This window comes from Triplophysa rosa, linkage group LG14 (assembly GCF_024868665.1).
Source record: "Triplophysa rosa linkage group LG14, Trosa_1v2, whole genome shotgun sequence".
In the NCBI taxonomy this organism is placed as follows: Eukaryota; Metazoa; Chordata; class Actinopteri; order Cypriniformes; family Nemacheilidae; genus Triplophysa; species Triplophysa rosa.
In genome coordinates, this window is record NC_079903.1 from 3,917,888 (window position 1) to 3,936,098 (window position 18,211).

The following is an 18,211-nucleotide window of genomic DNA, read 5'->3' on the forward strand; positions in this document are numbered from 1 at the left end:
AAAGTAATTTAAGTACAAACACTAAAACAATACTATACAGAAAACCGCAAACAGATTGCTCTCTAATCCGCTGCACTGTCTTCAGTTTCGACTTCCTGGTCAGGGAGCTGTCAATCCAAATCTCACTAACCAATGAGAGTAAAGTGGCCATAAATCCCGCCCACACGTGAGCTTTGTGCCAGAAAGGCGAACGAAAAATTGAGAAGCGTAAACGAAAACTCGGAAAGCGCAAATGAAAAATCTAGCAGCGAATTCAAAACTATTATTTGCAAAAACGAAACTTAGAAAATTGTTAAGAAATCATGTCACATTCTTGCAACTGAGTTTATTGTTTTCATTATCAAAGTGTTTTTTTTCTTTCTCATTGTATATTTTTGTTCGTTTTTTAAAAGTTTGCGTTCATTCTTATTGGCACAAAAGGAATCCCATAGAACGTGAGCCCTGGCCGGTTCCTGAACACTGGAGGGAGACTTGGAATGCAGGTCACTAATCATTTTATGATAATTTTATGGCGCTTTTGCGTCAGTCTTTAATGTTCTCTGTGTCATGGCTCTGCCTCACTTAGTCATGTTTTTCTTGGTCCTGTGGCAGAGTCATGACAAAGCCTTTGGTTATGTGTGGAGAGAAACATATTATTGTCCTTTTGACAATAATATGCGTTCTCTCCAGTGTCTCGTAATTAGCCCCGCCCCTCTCGTTTCCTGTATTGTTTCCCGGCCGTGTCTAATGTCTTCCACCTGCCCTGTGTGGTTATCCCTCATTTGTCTTCCCCTATAAATGCCCTCATGTCTCATTGTCTTGTGCTGTTGGATTATTTTCCATGTTCCTGTGTTTCCAGTGTGCCATCGTAGTGTTTCCCCAAGCCTGTCTAGTCATTGTACCTTTTTGCTGTTTGTGAGTGAATGTTTATCTAGATGTTGTCAGTTTAGTTTAAGTGTTCTGTTAGTCTAGTTATTGTTCCTGTTTAGTCTGCTATTCTTATTCCCTTGTCTTTGTTATTTTACCCCCGCATGGGTTTTGTTTTGTGTTTTGAGTTAAATAAACACTTTTGTTAACCCCTTCACGCCTGCCTGTATTTGGGTTCTTCAGCCACGCCAGTCGATCGTGACACTCTGGCTGTTTATTGTAATTGCATGAAAACCCTTCAAAATTTCTGCTTTTGTTTTCTTCAGAAGAAAGAAATTAAGGGTCTGGAGGGAGATTTTTCGACTCTTTAAAATCGTTGCATTTGCTCGTTCATTAAATCATAATACATATCTGTCGTCTCTCCCCTCACGTTCATCATTGAGTCTCATCCGTTCACATCAAACATGAAATATTAAAACCCTATTAATGTCATATGAAACAGATGACCTGTGTTCTCTTTAATCAGTTCTCTGACACAATAATAACTCAAGTGTAACATCCGTACGGCAGCGGCGTTGAATCGTGTGGTGTAATGACTTCAACCTTTGCATTAATCCTGTTAATGAGTTTGAATTTAATCCTCTATATTTAGCAGGTGTAGGAAGAGCAGCGCTATGAATTGTGGGCCATTGTCTGTTTGATGTTTTTTGTCTGTGTCAAGTTCACCTTGTTTTGTCTTGTTTGCACATAATAATCTATAGTTAGCGTATTGTTGGACTTTAAAGGCAGTCCTGCATGCTCAAAAATTTGCACAGAGACGTTCTCCAAAATTAAACAGAAGTTTTATTATCAGATGTAAAAAGGTAACAAAGCTTTGGGTTGTCAGACGATCTCCTCACTCCACCACAAGCCAACAACACAAAATATTCAAAAACCTCCATATTTATTAAGTATGTGACGTCGCTCGTATCTTCTGACTCCTCCTCTGCCTTTTAAGGAGTGCTGCTCCCTTTCTACCAATCACCGTGAAGTCCTTTTTCTTAGTTCCTGTAAAATAACATTTCAAAACGTATATCCTGTGGTCAATCGCCAGTCCTGAGGAATGTTCTCCAGGACAGTTTCTTTTGGGGAGTGGTCTCCTAGAAACAGTTTATTGTGGCCGGACAACATACCAACATTCTTAACATTCTTTTAGTAAAAAGAAAACACTCAATCATCTAATGTTTTTAATTATATAGCGTTGTTTCTTAATCCTATGATTCATTAAAACACATCACAACTCATGATTATACTTAAAACATATGCAGTGGATTGATTCATAACATTTCATGTGAAAAACAGTGTGTGTGTGTGTGTGTGTGTTGATCTAGATAATTTATGGCTCCAACCCCCATTTGCCACAGTAACTATTTTACTGAGTAAGATAGCAAGCACATGACAAAATCACACAGCTTAATGATTTAATGAAAGAAAACACTTATTGATTATATTGATATTTAAATCATACTTTTATCTGAAAAATATTCCCACAGTATGCAAATGTTATTTTCCGGTGATTAGAGTTTTAGCATGATAATGTGAAGCCTTTAGCCTTTCCAACAGCTGCTGTGTGATGTTTTCCGTCTCTTTACTGCCTCAGCGGCAGCGCATTAAGAAAATGTGAAATAAGATGTTGCTTTGATGGAGTGGTGAACATCAGTCGACAGTTTTAGAAATGAAATGTCTGACAGCTCTGCATGATGCGTTAATCTGTATCTTTCTCAAAAGAGAAACGCTTCTTATTTAACTGACCTCAAATGAAGCCTGAAGATCACACGAGACATTAGATTATTCTCTATTGTGTAAATCAGCAGCCAAATTCATATAAATAAGCAAACAGTACATAAAGTAAACAAATAACTGTGGGCTGATCTGACCTCAATGTCCCGAGATACAAGGAACGGTCACACTATGAAAAAAATGATGTGATGGTCATCTCCAAAATTGACATTTGTATGAATTGAAAACAGTGTGCAGACTGCATCTTTAGTCTGTTTATGTATTAGCATTTATAGATATCATTAAAATCAACATCATTTACCTCCATAACGTGAGAAGATACAGTATGTAGGTCATGTCTTGATTTAATGCATGAAGACACACAGACATGAATCATTCACAAATAAGAGCTGAAACGCACATTAAGTGAGTAAATAATAAATCTGAATTGTCTATGTCTACTTCAGAACATCTTTCAAAAAACGTGGGACAGTATTTTCTTCATGTTGACTCGGGAGTAAACAGAAACAAAGTTTAAAATGTTAAACTAGGAATCTCTCATCGCATCGTTGTGACATCTTCAGCGATGATGACATGCTGGTAGATCGCCGTCTTCCTCTTCCGTGAAAGGTCAAACTGGGATACGAGTCGGGATTTGCCAGCTTCCCAGGGCCAAGCTGAAATGTCACACTGGGTTTTTAAAGCCCACTGTAAATGTGTACAGACATGCTCAGTGATGCACGCCGGGACTGCGGATCAGAGCATGTGAGATTTCAGGATAACCTGCGCGGTTTATCTGGGTCCTTACAGGAATAATCCCGGTTAAACACTAATCTCATGCTAACATGTGTAACGTTTAAGTGTTGAAACTATATTCTGTTTGATTGATATTGAGTTGATTAATAATATAGTTTTGTAAATTGAGTGCCTTTACAAGTAGCTTTTTAAGAAAGAAAAACAATATTTGACAATACAACACAAAAGGAATAAAAACAGAAATCGCTGAGTAAAAGCTCTTCGAAAGAAAAATGTTAGGGTCGATTTAAAGGAAAATGACTTTATAATGTCTTTGGGTGACATCAGCGAATCGCTCAGGTTTTAGGGCATGACAGCAAATGGCCCCACATTTCAAACTTTCTCGTTTTTATATGAACACAGGCATATTTTATCAGATCATATCAATATACTGTATATCTCGTGGTCAGCAGATGAAATTAACCAAATCTGTGTGTCTGCAGAGAATCTGTAAAGAATTGTGTAGCAGTTTGAAGAGTTCCACATAACACACTTATGTAAGATCTGTGTCAGAATAGCCTGAAAAACGGCACCAGTGTGCGTGTGTGTGTGTGCGTGTGTGTGCATGCGTGCGTGCGTGTGTGTGTGCGCGTGTCTGCGTGTGTGTGTGTGTGTGTGTGTGTGTGTGTGTGTGTGTGTGTGTGTGTGTGTGTGTGTGTGTGTGTGTGTGTGTGTGTGTGTGTGTGTGTGTGTGTGTGTGTGTGTGTGTGTTGAGACCAGCATGTGTGTGTGTGTGTGTTTGTTGGCATCAGTGTGCTCGGGGTTTGGCATGTGAGTACTCTTGCTGAAACAGCTAAATGGATGAATCATTGTGCACTTGGGAATGTTTGTATTTGTGGCAGAGAGAGAATAGGAGGATGTGTCATGGGATTAATCTCACAAAAACATGTCCAGGTCACATTTTATCCTGATTACAAAAGAAAATACTGTAGATGAATTAAAATTTGCATATGTAAACTGAGCCTTTTTAAAAGACCAATCATATTTTTTGCATTGTGACATTTTTTTATTATTCTCATTGTAGTTGTCATTGCTGTAGTAGGCTACAGATGTTTTGTCATAATGTTTACAGTTACAGTGTCTCTCAACAGTGATGATGGGCTGAAGGTATTTTCTGATTAATTTCTTAAATATTCAGTCCGGTCACTGAGAAGCAGATTGACTTTTAATTAAAAATACAAAATACATACTTAAGTCACAAAAAATTATTGAGTTTCACATTTTTAATGGTCCTAAATTTTCTTCTTTTCTCTCTCTCACCCAAACACTTTACAGCCAATGCTAAACAAGAGTTTACACTGCAGTGCCAAACCCCCTGAAACTAAAGAATTAAACCATATAGTGACTTTGTGTTGTGTAAATACAGATATATTGTACCACAAATAATGTTGAACTGTCTGTTGTTGTTATGAGTTATGAGTCATACTTTGCAACTAGATTTAGATGTCCTGAGAGTCTGTATGTGTTTCCATTCAATTGAATTTCTCGGTTCGAACTCTTCGTGTCTCATTATACGGTCACATAAGCTGTAAACTGAATGTGCACTCTGTCCTCCCACTCCTGTGATCATCAAATCCTCTGTTTTATTCCTCCTTTATTGTGTTTTTAAAGTCTGCATCCCTCAGCCAGTTCTGGTGTCTTCTCTATTCATTTTATTACGGCTCAGATTATGACTCAGACTGCTATATCGGGTTCTTCCGCTCTCCACGATTGACGGGTGTGCAGTCACACGGGTGACGTTGTGCTGGGGGAAAGCGAGAGAATAAAGAGGGATGGCCAGAGAAAGAGAGCGAGAGAATGATGCTTTGTTAATGAGAGAAGAGACGAGGTAACCCGCTAACCTCACTGCAGCCCATCACTGCGTGAAACATACAAACAAAGACACTCTGTCTTACTGTATTAGTATTCTGAGAGAGAGACGTTGACACTGTTTTAGGCAGTGTTACGCTTTGATGGATGTACAGTAGAGACTATGGGTAAGTGTAATGAGATACTGTATTCTGAAAACATCGACTGTAAGTGTGTGTTAAATTACATTTAGAGAGAGACCAGCACATCAAATCTCATTTGTAGAATTTGTTGAACAGCAGTTCTTTAGATATGTGTATTTCACTGACCCCAAGGAATGTTTTATTGCTTTCTCATTCAGATTTGAGTTCTCAAGTGTGTTATATTTAGGTATCAACTGAGTCTCAGATGTTTGGGTGAACTAAAAAGAGCAACAAATGAGAGTGTAATTGCGTAAACACATGAAGAGTATGTGTAATGTAGGTTGTAGAGGTCAAATAATCTGGATTTGAGTAAATTTTATGAGAATTGTTTGAGTTCATATTGAGATCTTCAATAATATTGACTTTTGATTGCAGACTTGACAAGTCTGAGCTCAGTTTGACACATTATTGACATCTCTTCTGAAACTCCAATGACATTTGTGACATTTTTTCTGACTCTTTCTCGGGAGAAATATCTGATGAGAAATTTTAATCTTATTGATGTGTAGGAGAAATAACCAAAATAGTAAAGAGATCTCATCTGTGATTTTTCTTTTGAAGGAGTTACAGGAAAAAGAAAATACAGTCAAACTGTACAAATGTTCTACAGTACAGTGAGGGAAATAAGTATTTGATCCCCTGCTGATTTTGTAAGTTTGCCTACTTACAAACAAATGAAGGGTCTATAATTTTTATGGTGGGTTTATTTTAACTGATAGACACAGAATATTTAAAAAAATCAGGGGAAAAAAATGTTATATAAAGGTTATAAATTGATTTGCATTTCAGTCGGTGAAATAAGTATTTGATCCCCAAGCAAAACATAACTTTGTACTTTGTGGAGAAACCCTTGTTGGCAAGCACAGAGGTCAGACATTTCTGATAGTTGGTCACCAGGTTTGCACATGTGTCCGGATACATTTAGTCCACTCCTCTGTCAATCTTTAAGGTTTCTTGGCTGTCGCTCAGCAAATTGGAGTTTTAGCCTCCTTCACAGAGGTTCTATAGGACTAGGGTCTAGAGACTGGCTAGGACATTTAATGTGCTTCTCCTTAAGCCACTATTTGCTTGTCTTGGCAATATGTTTTGCGTCTTTGTCATGTTAAAGGCTCATCCATGACCCATCTTCAGTGACCTAGTTAAGGGGAGGAGGTTCTCATCCAAGATTTTACGGTACATGGGCCCGTCCCTCAGCCCCTCAATGCGGTGAAGTCATCCTGTATACCTGTAGCAGAGAAAAAGCCCTAAAGCAGAATGTTTCCAACACTGTGCTTCTCTGTAGACATGATGTTCTTGGGCTCATAGTCAGCATTTCTCTCCCTCCAAACACAGGAGTCCATTTTGGTCTCACAGCAGTGCCAGCACTTTCGCCAAAGCCTTTTCTGAATCATTTTGATGTTCATTGTCAAACTTAAGACGAGCCAGGCGGGCCTTCTTGGGCAGGAGGACCTTGCGGGTGCTTCAGGATTTCAGTCTACTGTGGCATAGCGTGTTACCAATGTGTTACCAATGTTTTGCTTGCTAACTGTGTTCCCAACTGTCTTGAAATCATTAACAGGCTTCTTCCGTGTAGTTCTGGGCTGATCTTTAACATTTCTCATGATCATCTTTACCCCATTGGGGAAATATTGCAGGGAGCTCCAGAACAAGGGCATTTGATAGTTATTTTGTATATCTTCTATTTCCAAATAATCACACCAACAGTTGTCTCCTTCTCACCAAGCTTCTGTCTGTAGCCTATTCAAGGTTTGTGCAGGTCTCCAATCTTGTCGCTGACATCCTTTAAAACCTATTTGGTCTGGACCATGGTGTTGGAGAGGTTGAACTGGAAGATACAGATTCTGTTGGCAGGCATCTTTTATATACATAACAAGCTGATTTAGGAGTACTTTCTTAAAGTGACAGGACTAATCTGTGGTCCATATAGGCACATAACCAATCTGTGGAGCCAGAATTCTTGCTAGTTGGTAGGGGATCAAATACTTATTTCACTGACTGAAATGCAAATCAATTTATAACCTTTATATAACATTTTTTCCCCTGATTTTTTTTAATATTCTGTGTCTATCAGTTAAAATAAACCCACCATAAAAATTATAGACCCTTCATTTGTTTGTAAGTAGGCAAACTTACAAAATCAGCAGGGGATCAAATACTTATTTCCCTCACTGTATGTGTTTGTCTGCACACAGTGAACCTGTTTGGTTTGATTTTCTCTCATATGTTCTCCTCAGGTCTTCCTCACCTCGTGCGTTTCTTCATCTCTCCTCCTCTGAACTCTTAAAGACTCTGAGGAGTGAGATCATGGCTCTCTTCTCCTCTCGACGCTCTCCTGTCCTCCTCCTGTCCCTGTGTGTCGTCCTTTCTCTTCCTCCAGCCTGTGTTCCTGAATCCCAGCGGGAGGATTCGTCTCTCCAGCCTTCCATCTCTCCGGAGCTTCCTTCAGAACTCTACAGTAACCTGACGGATGTCGACGAGGGATCCAATGGGAAGTGCAGCAGTCCGGTCGAGTGTGCACCTGGAATCATTCTGCCTGTTTGGAAACCTGTGAATCCTGGTCTGGGAGAACAGATCGCCCGGGCCATCATCTACTTTGTCTTTCTCATGTACATGTTTCTGGGCGTGTCCATCATCGCGGATCGATTCATGGCTTCTATAGAGGTGATCACCTCACAGGTGAGATAAAAACGCCATCCTCAAATGCTGCATGTCGATTCGTTTTATAGACTTGAATGTCAAATGATTGCTTTATTTCAGTGCAGAAGTTTTATAAAGCATTAAATTCATGATTTTTGTTTGCTTTGTACTGTAAGTGATCTGAACCATTTACTGCTTAATCCATGGTTGTTCTTAAAGGGACAGTTCACCCCAAAATCTAAATTCTTTCATCATTTATTCTCCATCATGTGGTTGTAAACCTGTATGTGACTCTTTCTTTAGTGGAACACAAAAGAAGATATTTTGAGAAATGTCTCAGTGGTTTTGTGTTCATACAATAGAAGCCAATGGGGTTGTTTGGTTATCAACATTTTTCTAAATATCTTATTTTGTGTTCTGCAGAAGAAAGAAAGTGATACAGGTTTGACATGACATGAGTGTGAATAAATCATGAAAGAATTTTAATATTTGGGCAAACTATCCTTTTAAAACCGAGAAAAATTCTGCATTTACTTTTGTGTATTTTCAAGATGACTTTTTACTTCTGTTTGCACTTTTATGTTTTCTTTCTTGTCTTGACAGTCTTGGTCAATTGTAAGTGTCATTGTAAGGAACACAATTGCATTAAAACGGAAATTTTTATGCGTCTCACATCACCTTCCCTTAAACTGGAGTTTAGCTTGTAATTGCAGGTATTACAACAAAAATAATCTTGGCTCTTTGCAAGCGTTTGAGTAGCATTAAACGTGTGCTTGATGTTTCTTTTTTTGTCTCGATGACATCGCCCACATCTCTCACCTCTGCTGACTCACGCTGCATAAACCTGTCGCTTTTATTAAAGAGCCTTGTTTTCTATAGTCAATACTCAACTTTAAGTACTTTATTTCACCATTTAGTTAAAGTAATCCAATTTAAGAGGCCCATATTAACAACTCGATGTCAGTGTTTTATACTACACGGCTGTTTAAACAGTCCGATCTGAAAGCATCTTTATTCACCTAACACATTAATTCATACTAAATACTGCAGTAAAGAGTCTGCAGAAGAAGTGTTTATTTACCACCGCCACCTCGCAACACACCTATTTGGTTTCAATTTTATAAACATCAGTTTATGTATATTAAAATAAATAACTGTTGATATTTCATCTTCACATACAAAATATAGATTCAATTCAATTTCAAGGTACTTTATTGGCATGATTGCGTCTTCTTACAATTTTGCCAAAGCATTGAACATAACAAAAGACATATACAATCATGTCTACAATAAGTACAAACATTAGAGTAAAATTAAAATAAGGTGCTAATAAGTAAGAGATAAAATATAGAATGAAATATAAAATAAAGTATATGTGAATAAACAAATGAAATATAGAAAATAAAAAAATATATATCAAATGTACATTTCAGGCAGAAACATGAGAATGGAATAAAAGTAAACAGTGTATATGTGCATTGATTGTAACAGATTAAGGCAGTAGTTTGTTTCTGAGGGAGTGCAGCTGATCTCTCTCTCTCTCTCTCTCTCTCTCTCTCTCTCTCTCTCTCTCTCTCTCTCTTCTCCTCTCTCTCTCTCTCTCTCTCTCTCTCTCTCTCTCTCTCTCTCTCTCTCTCTCTCTCTCTCTCTCTCTCTCTCTCTCTCTCTCTCTCTCTCTCTCTCTCTATCCTTGGTGAGATCAAAGGGAACAGCATTGAGTTTCCCTCATTAATCAAAGCGTCCCTTAGAAAGACGCTTCATCCACCCCTATCAAAACACGTGGACACCTCTGTGGGTCATGGGAAATGCGGGCGTTGTATAAACAGCACCAGTGTCGAGCAAAAATAGTCGTGAGATGTTAGAGAAGGACAGGCACGGAGACCTGATGTTATTGATGTGATGTAGGCCGCCCTACTCATGTCTACTGAAATACTAATTTATTTGAATTAGAATGAATTATGGGTAAATTGAATATTACTTCCTGCGAACCTCAAAGGGGGCACGTAGATTCTCATTGGTTGCGATTGGTCACATTTTATAAAAGCGTCTGTCAATTGTTTAAATGCGTCTCTTGTTGAGAATGGAAACTGTGCAATCTTGAATCATTAAGTAAAGAAGAGATTCATAAGGTTGTAGAAAGAGCACCATCAGTAGTCTTTGTTGTTTCTCACCATCGGGCGTCTCACGTGTGCAGGCACAGGATCTGTTAGATGCATCTTCATGACCGCTGGTCACAGCGTCTGAAATGCACTTTGCAAATTATTAAAGTAAAGCGTTGCCAGAGCAGTGCTTGAGCGGATGCTGAGGGTCTCAACACCGCACCACGAACACTTCAGAGCCTGCGGCCAAACCGAACAAAACAAACTCCACCTCCATTCTTTATCTCAGAGGAAACAAATGAGCCGTGACAGGTTGAGCGACCGCAGTTGCGATGAGAACAAACCGTTTTAACAATGAGAAAACATTGCCAGAATTACAAACCCTCAGTTCAGGAGCGTTATTGAATTGGCAGTAGGTTTGGCATCCCGCTGAGGCCGACTGGCTGTCAAGTTTTTATTGATTCAACGACGGTTTTATGGAAATTATTTTAGCATTAGGCTGTGAAGATTTCCTGTGAAGGTGAAGTTTAGCTCAAAGACAAGATTCAAGTTTTATTGAAAAATTGGTCAAAACTAGATGTTTTACTACACGTTCCTGATTGTATTAATGATTAATCTCTGTCTGCAAGTTATATCGATTTAAAAAAAAGTTTGTCTTGAGTCTTATATTTCTTTACACCAAATCAATCATTCTGTTTTTAATCTTTCTCTTCCAACCACAACAAAAATAAAATGTTTCATGTTATCATTTTATGAGTACAGTATATCTGTGTGGTTATTGAAAGCTGTTTTCCTCTTTGATCACACAGGAGAAGGAGGTGACCATCACGATGCCCAACGGAGAGACATCTGTGGCCACGGTAAGAATCTGGAATGAAACCGTGTCCAATTTGACCCTGATGGCACTCGGCTCATCCGCTCCTGAAATTCTCCTGTCCGTCATCGAGGTGGGTGAGATATTCCAATGACAAATACATAAACACTCCTGACATACAGCAGATGGCTCAATGATCATTATTGTGGGCTGGAGGTTATTAGCAAAGACCGAAATCCATCTGACATCTCAATCCAGTATCTCAGAGATGCAGTATTTTTATAGGCTAACCCGGAAGTAAGCACCGCCCTGGTTCCCTCGACCGAAAGCCTATGCATTTTTCCCATAGACTTTCGGAAGGTCGACAAAAATAAGCTCTGTGATTAACAAAGGTTTATGATGTTTACACGTTTTGTCTATCAAGATAATCTTTTCAAACTAACATCACATTTGTTACCTTTGAAGCCGAAATACAGTCGGCAGAAGTAAAAAGCTAACACAAACAGACTACACTTAAGGTCACTCGATATCTACGTCATCACCACCAAGCCTCCGACAATTCTTTCAAACTTTATTAAAAATGTGTTCCCTGGTAAGTTATTACTCCGTGAATGAATCCGCATCTACGTTTTGAGAGATTTGTGTCCTTGTTGCATTATTTGTGATCATATATATATTCATGATTATCATAGAATAAAACATTAAAATATTTAGAGGTTTTGTTTACCACAGACCTTATTTCGGGCGATTTACCAAAAACCCATTCAAAAAAACCCATAGACTTTGGAGCAATGGAACCGGAAGTCCTAAAATGCTAACTCGCTTCCGGGGTTTGCATACAAAAATACGTCATCTCTGAGCCTTTTTTACACCTCCATACTCTTCATGTGTTTCAACAATTACACTATCATTTGATTCTCTTTATTTATAAGCAATTTTAGGAGAAACATCTGAGACTGAGTTGACACTGAAATGAAACACAATATTGAGATCTGAGATAAAAGGCTAAATACAGCACGACTGAGAGAACTCCATTATATCTCATGGACAATGAAAGCTCAACCCCTGAGCGATGATAATGTTCTCAGAGAACAATTTACTAATGCTTCAAGACAGAAACTGTGTGTGTGAATTGTTTAAAGTTTGTGTGTTGCATGCTGGGTAACATTTGGCCTGCAGAGCGTTGTTCTTTCTAATGAGTGTCCAGATAGTCAAATGTTTATTAATGAGAGCGAGACACAGAGCGCCGCTGCCTCATTTCTCACTGTCCACCGCATAGAAACCACACGATCCCCGTCTCAGATCCGCCGTGTCGGCCTGTGGAAGCTGCTTACCGCTGCGCCGGACGAAATTTAGCACATCACCGGAGCGCCGGCAGAACTTTATTGACAGAACTTTTATCCAGACTTTATTTGTCAACGTGTGTTTGTCACTCTGCATCTAATGTGTTAAGACCTCGGTCAGGTCACCATGCTCAACATCACAGTGAGATTGCTATCCAAACAACATAACAAAGCATCCTTCATCTTGAAAGATTGCGTGTTTAAGAGCAGGCAGCAGATGAGAGACTCACTCAGGCTGATATTCATCAGAATTTGGTGTGAGATGTGTGAAATCTCATTGGAGGCTCAGCTGGAGTCGAGGCACAGAATGAATTATCTGTGTTTCAGAGATGAACCCCCAGAGACATGAGGCTGAACAGTACCTGCTGCTGTATACAGTAGAGAGCGAGAGAGAGAGAGAGAGAGAGAGAGAGAGAGCAGTCGTACAGTCACAGGTGTTCACACACACAATTCTGAGTCGTTTTGTCTTGTATTTTTGCATTGCGTATATGTATTTTTGCATTGTGAACAATGCAAGGCTTTAGAAAAGCTGTGAATGTGACAATAAAAATATAATGAAATATCACAATTAGCCTACTGTATGTACCTATCCTATATTAGTGTATACTGTATATATTTATGCAAGTATATTGCTAGAGATGCACTGATANTTTTTTTCCTTCTTTGTTTTAGGCTAATTTTCAAAGGTATGTGGGACATATCAGGACTTTAGATAAAAAAGGGGCACTGTCTGTCATCACCCATTTCTCTCTCTCTCTCTTCTCTCACACACTCATTCTTTCAGACACCTCATTGAAATCAACACTTTGTGGTGTACACAGGTCTGCTGTATCCATTATTAGTAGGCTACTTTATCACACCCTAAAGCCCATTGCACATTGAGTCTGAAATTTGCGTCCGAAATTTCCACACGTTAAAAAATAATAAGACCTCACGTTATGTCAATCACATTTACACATTGCCTCCGATATTTTCGTCCGTCATAAAAAATTTGGACTGGGTTCGATTTTCTGCGTTTTCCGTCATCCGTAGCAAGCATTTTGAGAGGCCTTTTTTAACAATTCAGAGACACCGTACAAACCAAATAGCGCCAAATACGAAAAAACGCTGACGTAAATTTCGGACTGTATGTGCAAAGACCTTTACACAATGCAAATGGAACACTAAATACAGCAGCTTGTTTACTTCTTTCCCAGACCTGCGGTAATTCAGAGTTAACAGATCGAGCCCACGTATGTTTGTCAGCATTTGTTTCCTGTATAATGAAGCTTATAAAACAGGATCACGTGTGCCATTCTTTGAAATTTGTTTTTTGGCTCTGTGGATCCTACTGTTGTTGCTCCCAGTGGGGTCTTTAACCTTAGTTGGCTTGATAATTTCCACATGTGCCGAGTGCTCTCAAAAATGTGAGTAATTTATTGTGTAGAGAGGAGAAATCATGAGCAAAGTTTCAGTGCCCGGCCCGCCATACTTTTTGATATTTCATTAGGGATTTATCAGCTGCACTAACAGGCAAAACGTTACAGTTTACAGTTACATTTTCTAAGGAACGTTTTGATGTTATATGTTTCGCAAAGCAAAACTTGTTGCATATTTGCATGAAGCCTTTTCTGGCCACCTAGACATCTGGGTGTTTTGACTCAGTAAATCTGGTCCACTTTGCACTTATTGTGGCCATGAACAATCTTTAGAATGGAATAAAGCTAAATTTGATGAACATGATTACTGGTAACTTGTTATTGTACATACCTTATCTTTAAATTAAACTTATTGTCAATTTATTTACTAAATTTTGTTCTTAGACTAGACACAAAACATGACAATGTGTCTAGTTTGTTTTGCATAGCTGACTGGCATAGAATATTTTATTTTTATTAGTATTTATTTATATATAGTTTTTGCCTGAGTGCCCCAATGTAAAGTCCAGATTCAAAGATGCAGGATTCAGTGTTGAAATGCTTATAGCTTATAGTCAAGCTTGTAGCATGACTTGGTTTCCAAATGGACCATTTAATAAAGCATCCCTGATTCCCAGAAATTGCTTAAAGCCAGTCAGTCAGTTTAAGGCTTTGTGTTTTGAGGAAGCCCTTGTAATGTTTGTATGCATCACACAGTGCATGAATGAGGTTGAAACTGAAGTTACTCAAGTTTCCCAGAGCGTAGAACACAAGCAGACTTGTCTTGAACAGGAGAATTCTCCAGAAGCCTAGAAGAAGATAGAGGCTTTTATAAAATGCCTTTTAATGCAATTCTTGCACACGTTGTGTGTTTGTTTGTTTTAAGCAGGAAGCGCCTTAACATACAAAACATACAAGTTTTGTGTGTGCGTGCATAGAAGTATAAGAATGATTCTTTATCTGTAGTGTCATGCAGGCAGTGACAGGCCTTAGGGCTCATAAACCCCCGAGATGGATGAGAGAGGACGAGGAACTAACCCAGACTAAATAAAGAACACAGGAATATGAGTCAGGGAGGACTTTATGCGAAAAGATTGCATGTTAGTTAAGGTCTTGTTTTAAGTGGTAAATGAAAACAATCGCTGTCGGACTTGAAGTTGCCTGTTGTAAGCAATGTTATCCAAAGGTTAAATCAACAGGTTTACTTTCATGATGTTGTGATAGATAATGGACTGTGTTTTTTTTTGAGAGTGTTACTGATTCGTTTGTTGTAGGAAGTTGGTAGTTAAAACCTAAAATGTTGGATGACGGTAACTAGATGTTGTGAACAGGTATTTTTTTATTTACTGCGCAGTGACAAAGCGGATTGTTCTGTGTCCAGCATGTCACATCCTTATTCAGGCCGTTGGATGAAGTCAGTACGTATATTACATTAATGACGATTTGTGACAAATATCATATAATTGAATCAGAAACTATGTGACTTTTGCTCTGTGCCATGGCTGGATTTTGTATCTCCAGAGTTTCATCTGAGCACCGCTGACTGATGCCATCCATGTCCCTTCAATAAACGTTGGGTCCGGTTTTTAAAGAGTAAATGACCTTAAAATCACATTTCGTGCTGTGTGTAATGTTGCTGTGTGTGGATGTAAGCAGTCTGCCAAGTTGTAAAGCCGAAAATGAACGAATCACAAAGTTATTGGCTTGGGAAAAAGTGAGTTGACTCTGAATCACACGAACGAGTCGTCTGTCGTTCTAATTTCAGTTCCGGGTCAGATTTGTCTCACTCCGTGTATGCCCGCTTACTTTCCATTTGAGACACTGCACGTGGTAGACCAATCACAGCAGACTAGACCATCTGACCAATCAGATCAGAGTAGGCTGACAGAAAGGAGGGGATTAGGCGGATGAATCGCCGAACAAATCATTTGAGAGTCAGTCAAGAAGTATGGTAATAATAACTGCCCAGTGCCTATTATTAGAAAATGTAATGTAATGAGTTTTTTACACCGTGCATGTACGTAAACTTGTTGGACACTCATAAACCAAAGTAGGACCTTAAAAATACGTAATCTTTAAAGATAAGAGAGGGCATCTTGCCCGCTTTATGTGACACTTTAGGATTTGACGTGTCGCACCGCATTAATTGTGAACAGTCGCACCACTCGTGTCCAGTGTAGACACAGTGTTAGCCTCCAGATTTGTTATTACTGGAAGCATAAGCTCAGCGTTTTCCCTCACGTTCAGAAATGGACATTTAGATCATGGTATTTAATAAGTAATCTGTGGTGTATTTTGAGCAGAAACTTTAGAGACACATTCTGTGGACCCCGCAAAATTGTGTTTGTGTGTTTTTTTATTTTTTATTTTGGGCTAAAAATGTACTTGACTAATTTCTTGATGGTAAAACTGTAGTCTATTATGGGTCATTCTTACGAAAAAATTGAAACATCACGGCAGTAAAGATTTAAATTACAAAACATACAATTCGGTAACACAAAAATGATCATGATAAACATAATTGTGTTCTCTACCTTGCACAAAGCATCATTTTAACAGGAATTAATTATTTGTGTGTTGTATTGCTTTTTCTGCTGAAATTCTCATCACCGTAACGCATCCCGATTTGTCTGAGTGCGTTATGTTCTAATTAAAACAGGGTAGAGTTAAAATATTCTGAAAAAATAATTAGATCTTCTCGAATGACAAAAAATTTGTTGACAAAATATTAATGTAGAACTTTTTACCTTTATGTGAAGAAACACATCTACCAGTACCCTTTAAATGGCTACCAGGTTAACAGATTACTAGATTTTCTAGTTAAAAATTTAATATTCTCTTTTTTCATTCTCATTACCTATATAGTTTTCTGCATTTATAAAATGTTACATGTATATTTTTATTAAAATATACTTCATTAATGGCTTATGTATGATTAATAAAAACTTGCTAAGGCATCATGGCTTCACTTTTTTTTGGCAAAACATGCTTATATAAATATATATATATATATATATAAATAATTTTTTTTAGTATAATTTACCACTATTATTTGTCCGGTCTACTCCAACAAAAATATATCAATGCTTTTACTTGAATATTCTGGTTTTCTGAAAAAAAATCTAATTTAAAGGGATACTTCACCCAAAAATGTGAATTTTTTTCACCCAATCACCTCCGAGTTGTTGCAAATCTGTATACATTCCTTTGTTCTGGTGAACACAGAGAAAGATATTTGGAAGAATGCTTATAACCAAACAGATCTTGCCCCCCATTGACTCATTAACTACAAAAGAATACTTGCTAGCTCCTCACAAATGTAAATTGTTATTGGTCTAAAAGCTGACAATACACAGCTGTGTATATTAAGCTTGTGTTCTGATTGGTTATGATTGATGTTTGTGTTTTGGTCACTGTACATGTGTATGATTGTTTCAGGTGTGTGGTCATGGTTTCTTGGCCGGTGATCTGGGTCCGGGCACTATCGTGGGCAGCGCTGCTTTTAATATGTTTGTGATCATCGCGATCTGTGTGTGGGTGATACCTGACGGTGAGGTGAGGAAGATCAAACATCTGAGAGTGTTCTTCATCACGGCCTTCTGGAGTATCTTTGCTTACATCTGGCTTTACCTGATCCTCTCCATCATCTCACCTGGAGTCGTGGAGGTCAGTGTACATTTAGTATTTGTCTACTGAATATGTCAAGAACATGTCGGATCATATTTATTTGCTTAAATTGTCATGAAAATTGACTTTGAAATGAATTGTCATTGAAAAAAGTGTTAAATTCTCTCTCATTTGTAAATCGCTTTGGAGAAAAGCGCATGCTAAATGAATCAATATAATGTCACGTAAAATAACAAACCAGTGCAAGATCTTGAAGTGTCTTCAATTGACTATCTATTATTTTCTTTAGGTAAAATTTGATTACATATCCCTTACAGAAAAGACACACGAAATTCACATGTGCAAAAAACACGTGATCACATGTGAAATGTGTGTTTTTGGAACATTTTGGTGTGAATACCATGTGAATTCCCACGTAAAACCCATGGGATAACATATGCGACATGTCTCCACATGTGATCACATGTTCTTCACGTCACCACATGTTGCACATGTCATCCCATGGGTTTTTACATGTTATCCCATGGGTTTCACGTGGGAATTCACATGGAATTCACACCAAAATGTTCCAAAAACACACATTTCACATGTGATCACACGTGTTTTTTTGCACATGTTGAACACATGTTGTATACATGTGATCACATGCGAAAAACATGTAAAAAAAAAAATGTGAAATTCATGTGTCTTTTCTGTAAGGGATATCCTTTAGGATAAAACCTTGTGTTTTGGATTATGCATTTATTTCTTCATTGGTTGTGCGTGTGTTTTTGTATTGTAGGTTTGGGAAGCTCTGGTCACTCTCTGTTATTTTCCCGTTTGCGTGATCTTGGCCTGGATCGCCGATCGTCGCCTCCTCTTCTACAAGTACATGTCCAAACGTTACCGTGCCGACAAAAGAACA

The 18,211-nt window shown here is 38.3% G+C and overlaps 1 protein-coding gene across 6 annotated transcripts in view; it reads left to right on the plus strand.

The window, feature by feature from the left end:
* Positions 1-18,211, plus strand: part of slc8a2b (solute carrier family 8 member 2b) — a 140,706-nt gene that overhangs the window by 97,448 nt on the left and 25,047 nt on the right. For 5 of the 6 annotated variants that reach the window (XM_057350861.1, XM_057350863.1, XM_057350857.1 and 2 more), the window contains 4 exons: positions 7,625-8,066; positions 10,936-11,073; positions 17,119-17,346; positions 18,089-18,211. The exon at positions 18,089-18,211 is cut by the window's right edge and continues 207 nt beyond it. In XM_057350861.1, the coding sequence (XP_057206844.1) occupies positions 7,625-8,066; positions 10,936-11,073; positions 17,119-17,346; positions 18,089-18,211 (931 nt within the window). Of the gene's footprint in view, positions 1-2,211; positions 5,376-7,624; positions 8,067-10,935; positions 11,074-17,118; positions 17,347-18,088 lie in introns of those variants that run through there. The other variant, XM_057350858.1, reaches the window with a different exon arrangement.